The sequence below is a fragment of the Typopeltis vanoorti genome, chromosome 3 (assembly GCF_054136105.1).
Source record: "Typopeltis vanoorti isolate ZY-2024b chromosome 3, IOZ_Tvanoo_1.0, whole genome shotgun sequence".
NCBI lineage: Eukaryota > Metazoa > Arthropoda > Arachnida > Uropygi > Thelyphonidae > Typopeltis > Typopeltis vanoorti.
The window spans coordinates 155,495,183-155,505,075 of NC_143551.1; the positions used below are offsets into that span (position 1 = coordinate 155,495,183).

Sequence of the window (9,893 nt, forward strand, 5' to 3'; positions counted from 1 at the left end):
ACCCTACCACTTCTAGCAGAAGCTCTTTACTCCTGAAACCCAGTGAAATATGGGAGTGACCATATGGTGTCTGCAGATGTAGAATTTATTTTTTGAAAGATAACCAAGTCATTGTCATTAGAAACCTAGCTAGCATCTAAATGCTAGTGTACTTAGCAATACTGCTGCTGATTACATAAGAATTCATCTACCAAAATAGATCTTTTAGTACAAATATGGGAAATGGATTTGATACTGGTTTCATTTACAAAAAACAGCTACATGCAGTTACAAACCAGGTCATCTGAAGATGATATGCCCGATGCGATTGGTAATAACTCTTGAGAATAGACTAGAGAAAAGAAAGCATGCAAGACAAAGAAAATTTTTAGGAATTTAAGTGGCAAGCAATGGGATAATGTCAAAACTATTACATCTTGCAACAGCATTTGCTAGTTTAAATGAGATGGTTTGCCTCTAAATTGGTTATAACCTAGAGATGGTCTTTCATGATCAAGTATAGGTGAGTCAAGTTTCAGAACTATTGAAAGAAAGATTCATCTTTCAGTAGCAGTAGAAAGATATTAGTAAGGATGTCAAAAGGCATAACACCTTGAACTTGTGTTTTAGATTAAGTGATTAATCAAGTGAGAGAACAAGATAATTATATTATACTGAGGATGATAGAAAACCAGTTTTAGCCTAATGTCTGGAGTGGTTAAGGTGGAAGGCTCATAAGCTTTCTTTCAGATAGGACTCATTCTATTTAGGATAGACCAGCTTTAAAATCATGCTAAAGCAAGCTTTTATTGCTTTATGAGCAATGACTGCATCAAGAGAAATAGATATCACTGGTTTTGCCAGGGCATTTGACATGACACGATTCTATACTGGAAATGTTCACATGAACTCTAGGAGGGGATATAATATTGATAGAAAGAGTGACTAACCAGTAAAGTGCTAAAAACTTTGCAACAAATTGTTGCTATCCAGACCAACCTTAATAGCAGACTAGTTAAGGTAAAGAAATTATTTACACAGAATTTAGGATTAAGGAAAGGGCTCTATGGACAACTGACACCACAATGTTGGTTATTCATTTTTGACAAATACAAAAAATTAATATATATAATTAATGGTTAGTTGCTATAAATGTCCAGCAGATGTAGTTTAGGGTTTACTATTTAATAAATCATATGATAAAACCTCCATACTTATGCCTGATTCCCATGGTTGGATTTGTTTCTGGCCTTCCAACCCAACTGACACCACAATGTTGGTTATTCATTTTTGACAAATACAAAAAATTAATATATATAATTAATGGTTAGTTGCTATAAATGTCCAGCAGATGTAGTTTAGGGTTTACTATTTAATAAATCATATGATAAAACCTCCATACTTATGCCTGATTCCCATGGTTGGATTTGTTTCTGGCCTTCCAACCCAAATATGTCACTGAAGTAGTCTTTATTGGCATGGAAACATTTCTTATACTACTCTGCTGTCCCTTAATCCTGGTTCTCTAAAAGATGTGCCAATGCTGTTCAAATAAAAAAAAAAAAAAAAAAAAATCACAACTGGCTTACAAGAACTCCATTCTCCTTTAGTGCTTATACTCAAGCCCAAAATAGCTGAAAGAAAGCTATCAATACTTCCAAAACAATTGGAAAACAGGACACTTGCAAAGATTGGTCATAACTTTTGCCCAACACTATTCCCACCTCTATTATACTATTATGCATGACTATTGCATCATCACCCATAGAAAGTCAATCTCCTGGCTTCACACTTTGCCTCCAATGCATGCATAACTGAAAATAGTAAATCCCAACCATTCCAGATGCTCAATATACATAATGCCTCCTGCATCCTTTTGTCAGAAAAAAATTGTCCAAATTAGAAAAGTCTCCTGGTCACATTCCTCCGATGGTCCTGGAGATTAGTGCACCAGAACTAACTCCTATGTCAGTTATATGTACTCTTCCACAGCCTGGAAATAAAATATTTGGCTGAATATAGACCTGTCTATATTCTGTCTTATCCAAAGTAATGGAGAAGACCAATTCAACTCCTATAATACCTCAAAAAGGCACCTAGCTAATAAACAATCATTAGTATGGATTTAATGAACTTTAATATCAAGAAAAAGATGCATTTCTTTATAAATGCAAGAATTCAGCTAGGCTAATGCTTGTGGCAAACTGAAAAAAAATCCTGTGTAATAAATTAAAACTTGAAAATTAAGTCAAATGTTTCAATCAATGCACCATTCTAGTACTGATCAGTAGGAGATCTACTCACATCATCCATCTCTGGACAAATGCCATAGAGAAGTTTGGTGAATCCAAGTGGTTGCATTTTAAATCTCTAGAGCTTTTGATCTGGCACAAAGGCTTACTAAGCCTACTCCCATCATTTGGTCTCAGGACTTTTGCAGTTGGATTGCCAGTTTTCTGTCTGGATGCATTGTGTGATGGAGGATTCCTTATCCTTGCACCATTCAACTAATGCTGAAGTTCCATAGTCACCAACCCTCTTCCTATATATTCTTCCAATTCCACCACTGCATCCTCAGCTTCTAAAAAAAATAGAAGCTCTCTCTCAAAGATGTTACTTCACCTCAATGACCTCCAACCCAATAGTTTTGGGATGACAGAGCACTGTATCCTCCTTTTATTTGATAAACCTTACTGTACACAACTTGCCTCAACCTATAAAATATTCACCAATGCCCTAAATTCTGATCTCCAAGCCATCCTCCAGTGGGGTTCAGATAACAAATGCTAGTAAAACCCAGTTCTATTTGTTTTATTTCTCAAAAAAAAAAAAAAGGAAAATTTCTCCCAGTATTATTTTTGATAACACTCAAAATTTTCAGACAAGATGAGATCTCTTCTTGGAATCACCCTGACATCAACACATCACAACCTCAGCTTCTTTAAAAAAAAAAAAAGATTTCTCTTTTGCTCAAAAAATGACTTCACTTCTGAACAGCTGTTAACCTTATACAAATCACAAATCTACCTAGCTATTGAATACTGCTCTCACATTTGGAGTGAGCCTAAGAGCTCCCTCAAAATCTTGATTCAATATACAGAACAACTGATTAATAATCCATATTATACCAACTTACTCCTCTCACTTTTGTATAGATGTCTGGTTTCTGCAATATATGTATTCTAGAAATATTTCAATGGCAAATGTTTATCTGAAATAGCATGAATAATTCCCCACTCAGTACTAAGCCCACTGGAAAATGTGCAGCTACTGCCTATGCAACTCTTCACAGTACACCTTGAAACCCATGCAAGTTTGTTTTCCTCCATCTTTGCAAATGCTGTATTGTAAGGCTTATGATTTGCTTCCCAAAAGGAATACAATACATGTAGGCTTTTAAATGAAATGCAAAAAAGTTTCCTTTCCAAACCCACTACCCTATTAACATACTAAAAGTTTTATCAACCAACCTCTTGTATGGGCTCAAGAAAATTACCCAGGATGTAGACTGAGTTTAATGGAGATGTCTCTATGGAAATATTCTATAAATCATGAGGGAGTGGTATCTTATAATTAGATACCATTTTTTTTTTTTTTTTTTGCCAAATTAACAAGTCAATGCAGTGTTCACAAAATTTTGTAGTTATACATTCTAGTTAAGAATAAAATTTAAGGAAATGTGGTTTAAATAGCTCTTATACCAAGTTCAGAACAAAAAACTTACTGAATAAGAATTTATTACATAACTTACCATGAATAAGTTGTTCCCAAATCTATTCCAATTACTGTACCTATACTTTCTTTTTTTGAATCTTCATCCTTCTTAGCTATTATTGATGTAGCCAAGAATAACATTACTGCTGTTACCTTTAATCTGTTCATTTTTTTTTTAAGTTTTCCTAAAATTTATTAAAATTAAGAGAAAAGATAGAAAAAAAAATTGAATTAAATAATTTCATACAATCATTAAAATTTATGATTATATATATATATATATATATATATATATATATATAGTAGTAAATTTGCATATATAAGAACTGTACCTCTATGCAAAATAGCTGCTTGTAACACAAGCATAATGCTATAAGATTGAATGTTACAATCAGTTATTTTGCATGATGGTAAATAGTTCTTATATAGAATTATATGAAAGTTCATATGTAAATAAATACATTGCATTTTACGCTGTCTTTACAATCAGAATAAACACAAGAGTAAAAACTGCATATGAAAATTCGCTGTTTGAGAGGGTATTATATTAGATTAGCTGTATACCATTGTTCAAACTTTAACTTATAGATCTGAAAGCTGGGTTAGAAATATGAAATTGATAACAAAACTGGAGACCAGGATAGTCTGGAGAAAAATTAGTGGCATGAACAGATGGCATCAATGGCAGTGTCATTAAAAATGAGGATAGTAGGAAAGAACTTGCCATTGTTAGCATTCAGGAATGTGTTAGAGCTAATCTCAGATGGTATGGTCATTTAAACAGAATGAAAGGAAAGATTAGCAAAAGAAGCATCATTCTTTGTCAGGTTGGCAGTCCCAGATGATACAGTTAAAAAGTGCCTCATAAGATAATGTTGGAGTCTTGCTTTAGCACTGTACCTATTAGTTGTGATATGATGCTGAAAAAACCAGCAAGACAGTAGCAAGTTTAATATTTTTCCCCTCTTGGTGTTGGTTATGCCAACAAGCATTAATATGAATGTTGATCAGAAGTTAGTAATGGTGTAACTTTTTCATGTACCCCTAAGAGTACATATCAGGAATTCGATAAAGTCTTGTTTATCACTTACAAAGCATGCCTGTAGGATTTCAATCAACAGTATTTGACTAGAACGCAACAGTTTAAATAGAAAGTTTGGACTGAGTCAGCACTTGTGATGCTGTCATTTGCATAAACTTAACCATATTGTTGAAAATCAAAATCTGCTCATCTCTTGTTAAAAAGAGAACTGATGAGAGTATAGTGGCCTAGCAAATTAAAAAACCAAAAGGGATACCCTATAAATGCCCATTTACAGCATCAAAATCAATTCCATAAGTTAGGAATGGTTTGAGATTAAAAGCAGATTCAACAAAAGAAAAATCCTAAGGATAGCTATTTGATTCTGTTGGAAATAGCCATAGCATTGGTCTATCAAAACTGAAGTAACAGTTATAGCCATACTTTTGTTCTTTTAGAAAAAGGTTCTGGTGTACCCATAGCAACAGCTTTCAGTTACAAAAAAAAAAAATAATTGTAGACAGAAGTGAAGGAAAGGTTTAGTAAAGCAGATAAAAAGCTTTATGGTTTAAAAAAATGTTAAATTCAGAAGCTAACATATGCCTGGATATAAGGAAAGATGAGGTGAGAAATTACTAGAATAGCCTCTTATTACATGTATGGCAAGATAAGACTTGCCATGTGACTACATGTTTAAATTATTACTGAAACAATCCAGTAGTTAACAAGCTATGCTAGAACTTGCCACATTAATATGAAGTTAAGTTAGACAAGTTATCTGCTGGTCTGGTTGGCCAAGTAGTTAGCATGTCTGCTCTTCAGCCAAGAAGCTGTGGGTTCGAATCCCGCTATGGATGTTTGCGATTGTCCTACATATATTTTGTGGAAAGGGAATCTGCGACCCTACCACTTATTCTAGTATAAAAAACCATTGCCAAAACCATGCGAGGTACAGCAGTGACCATCCGGTGTCTACGGATGTCAAATGTGGAAAAAAAAAAAAAAAGTTAGACAAAACCAGATGTTAACAGTGGTTCATGGTGATATCTCACTAGATGAGTGAGAAGAGAGGTTGAGACAAGATGCAAAAACAAACTAGGTGACCATAAACCCAGAAGATGTGGCAGTTAGATCAGCATACAGTTAATGACAGAAAAATCAAATTTACAGAGAAACAGTGAGGAAAATTTTTAATATCGAAAGCAAAATTGTACCATATTCCAATTCATTACAGCTGGCTGTGTTTGAAGAGCAATTAAAATGTCTTCAGTATAATCCTGAAACAAGTATGCAATGGAGATTCTCACTAAAATGAAAAAGCAAGAATATCAGATTAAGATATGCTTATTTTCAGATCATAGCTCACTTTTACCCATTAAACAAATTTGGAAGTACTGATAAGATTACCAACTTTGACCTAAACAATAATCACCCATTACAACACCTATAGATATGATGCAATATTCTATCCAAGTTCTATCTAAACTATGACTAAAAACTACAGCATCCTCCAAATTCAGAGTTCACTCTTTGTAACTTGGCTATTCCCAGAAGTCAAGATAGCTCAGCAAGATTCTGATATCCAATATATGATGACAGAACATTCCTGGAATGCTTAATAAATGGCAAGATTAAGTAAGTGCACTGCTACACATAGGGATTACTTCACAAAAGGTAGTAGCCCTTAACCTATAGTGAAAGGTACTTTAGACTCCAGGAATTTGTCACCCTTTGAAGTCAATATAGATTGTTCTATTTTATTAGAAAATACTGAAATAATCCATTTATTGAAATAGTGTGACAAAATGTTGTCACATTTAGTAGGTTGCCTTAGGCCGAGATTCCTTATTAAGAGTTACTACTTAATTCTTCTAGCAATTATTAGGGAGAAGTTAGGATCAATAACTAAGAAGACCATTTATAGATTACTGCTTTCATAGGATTTTATGTCTTGTACCTATTCCCAGTGCATTATTGAATATAATACTATTACTTTGTCATTAATTCTGACAGCTTTATTTATCTCCTCTTCCATTAACACCTAATGAAGTGTACAGAACAAGATGCATTCCCTGAATAATAATTATATTAAAAAAATTATAAGCAGTGCCATAAGCAAAGATGGCACCGACCTAGGCGAGTAGCATTTTATCATGCTATAACCAGCAACTACCATCACAGTTTGTTCTTGTATTTAGGACTTTATATTTCTTTGAAGTGTTTAGTTTGCAAACCATTTGAACGTTCGTAAACATCTCTTTTTAAACAGCTGAATGTCAGCTTGTATACAAACTGCTGTCGTTAAAGTGAGCAATTTTTAAAAGAATAAAAACAATACACTAAGTACACTGAAGAGTGATACTCTCATTGATTGGGGTGGCTTCCGTAGCCCTATAGAGAAGAGAATTACCATTTAGAATCCAAGACGAGTGGATCCAGGTTATCAGCCACTACGAACCTGTCATACAAACAGATGCATTTAATTTTAGTTTGGAATTTAGCATTTACATTTTAAATTAAAAAAAAAAAAAAAAATATTTTTTGAAGAATCAAGTCCCGTAACCGACTAATACCTCCACCCCTGGGACAGTGCTAACTATTAAATTAATATTCGTTTAGTTAAAACTCGGGAAAATCCTTTGATGATTTCTATTAACAGGTTAATTCTCAGGAAAATTTGACACCCATGAGCTGCAAGAAAAACTTGCCAAGCATTAAAAGTTAAGTAACCGATGTATCAAAAAATGTCACTCTTTACACTTAATACACTATTTTAAAACATCAAATACCTAGAACTAGTTATTTTATTGCTCATAATTAAAAAGAGGTTATATCACAGAAATGAGACGTCACTAAATGCTACCCACTGAGAAAAGTTAATTTTAGTATTGATAATAATGGAAGTAGTAGTTCCTCCCAACTGAAGTAAATGATAACATTAATTCTATAAATGATTATATCTTATGAACAATTGAAAGCAGAGTACTTCAATTATTATTACATTAACTCTTTTAGAATCCAAGACATTATTATTAATATTATTAAGAGAGATCTTCAAGAACTCATCGAGGGTGTTAAGTTTATACCACTAACAATTAATATTAATGCAGAAATTCAATCAGACTTACCTTATGTAAAATGTGAAGCCAATTTCCATCCGCTATAACAACTTAGATATTAGAGAAACGCACCTGAAAAAACCTGCCCCCTTACTTTTCTTTTGTACAACGGAATGTATGATTCTAACACAAGTTTCTTTGCCGGGTGCTATATGAACAGCACACAACCATCGTGTCGACCTGTGATTGGCTTCTACTTCGTAGTTGTCTCTTTACTATTGGAGGAGATATCACGCAGATGAAATGTCCCGAAAATGACACGTAATGTGAAGAGATTTCTTCAGATTGTGGACAGCAACACACCAGTAGTTGTGAGTAGTATAGGTAACTCACTAATTGTACATAGTTACTTAATCTGTGATGTATGAGGGTCAATTAGTATCGCTCTCTGGTGTACGTATCAAAAAATTATGTATGTGTATTTGTATGGGGTAAGTTTAGCGAGCCTATTTTAGTCGTACTGGAGGAACTTAGCAGTGGAGAGTTTAACGATAGTGTAAAGTTCGAGCACCAACTATTCTGAAATTTAAAAATGTTTGACATCACTAGTGACCGATATCTGTAATGACTGATATATTCCTATAACGTAATTTTTAAATTTTTGGAAAAAAATATTCTATACTGCATTTTTGTCAAGAGAACATGAGAAACTGAATCAGAAACTTCTCGGAATCAGTCAAGCAGTGTATTGGATCAAAGTCGTAAAAGACAAAATACTTTTGATACTAAAGGGGATCTCGTTTCTTGTTGCATAAAATAGTCCACAATTCGAGATTCTTTTTTCTAATAAGCGAGTTCGAGCAACATATGCAAGCATATAACCCATTAGTGTAATTTTTCGTTTCTCTAAAATAATCCTCATAATAGTATCCTGGTTCTCAGTGTGCAGATCATACACTGTTTCCTTCTTTAAACTGAAGGCAAGTAAACTATATCAAAACAAAAATACAGCACAGTGACTTTTTTTTTTTTTTTCTTCCAACGGTATTAATATTCACTATTTAATGGATGTAATTTTCTAGGTCGAAATGGCCTAATATACCAGAATAGTTTTCAAACTTCAATTCTTAAGTAGTTTTAAAAATACTTTACTGGATTATTGTAAACCCGAACCTATGAATCGTGACTTATACTTGACAGAAAGACCATGTACTTAAAGGTTGAAGGCTTCGCTAGCAGCAATGAGGGTCGCTAGTGAGTCTTCACTGATACGGTTGTGAACTTTCTTCTCTGTAGAATGTGGTAATTAAATATGATGGTTTTGAAGTGTAGCTGCTAGATTAACTAGCAGAGACGCGTTTATTTAAAGTCATTAAATTGCGGACTATACTGAATCTAAGAACATCAGCAAAGGTAAGTGGACGGTAATTGCAACGAGGGCGATTCGTTAGGCCTAACAGCCGATAGAATCGCCATTGTTAGCATATCTATTCCAGATACATTTACTTGCGTTTATACGCAAACTGTCAATAATGAATGTGTCAGATTTGGACGCCCTCACAGATTCGCTGGACGAAGAGCCAGCGCTCATACTTGTAAATAAACTTCAAAGGAAATTTAAGTTCAAATGGCCATCAAACTTGATAGATCCTGATACAATTATAGACTCTCTAGTTAAAGGATTGGCTTTCAGCTTCATAAAGAAACTCCTTAAGAAGTTCGAGCGTGAATGGCCCGGCTTCCTGAATCTTTACTCTTCACCTGAGACTGACGATGATCCAAATGAAGACACTCCTCAAATGGAGGAAAATTTAAATCCAGTCACCTCTGAATCTACTCATTCAGATCAAGGAGAGAAGCACGTGCGTAAAAAACGCAAAACTCTCGCCTCGGAGTCAGCAAACGAAAATGGCATGGATGAAGATGCCCCCAACATAGATTCCTCTGCCTCCACCAATGAAAAGGTGCCTCCAGACATTCTTAGGGAAAAACAGAGATAGACAGCCCTAAGAACCACCATGGCCAACCTGCAAATAAATTACTCCACTGCCAAGAACATAGAGGAGGGCATCAAAATTCAGCCCACTACAGTGTCTGACTATAGAAATCTAACCAAGGAG

General features: G+C 34.3%; 1 protein-coding gene across 1 annotated transcript in view; it reads right to left on the reverse strand.

Annotated features, from left to right (window-relative positions):
* The window catches only part of LOC150108682 (endoplasmic reticulum chaperone BiP-like), a 31,706-nt gene extending 23,710 nt beyond the window's left edge, over positions 1 to 7,996 (reverse strand). Inside the window, exons 1-2 of the mRNA XM_090390919.1 lie at positions 7,843 to 7,996; positions 3,731 to 3,878 (exon numbers count right to left, since the gene is read on the reverse strand). Of these exons, the coding sequence (XP_090247045.1) occupies positions 3,731 to 3,861 (131 nt within the window). The 5' untranslated portion in view covers positions 3,862 to 3,878; positions 7,843 to 7,996. The remainder of the gene's footprint in view (positions 1 to 3,730; positions 3,879 to 7,842) is intronic.
* Positions 7,997 to 9,893: the final 1,897 nt, after the last annotated feature.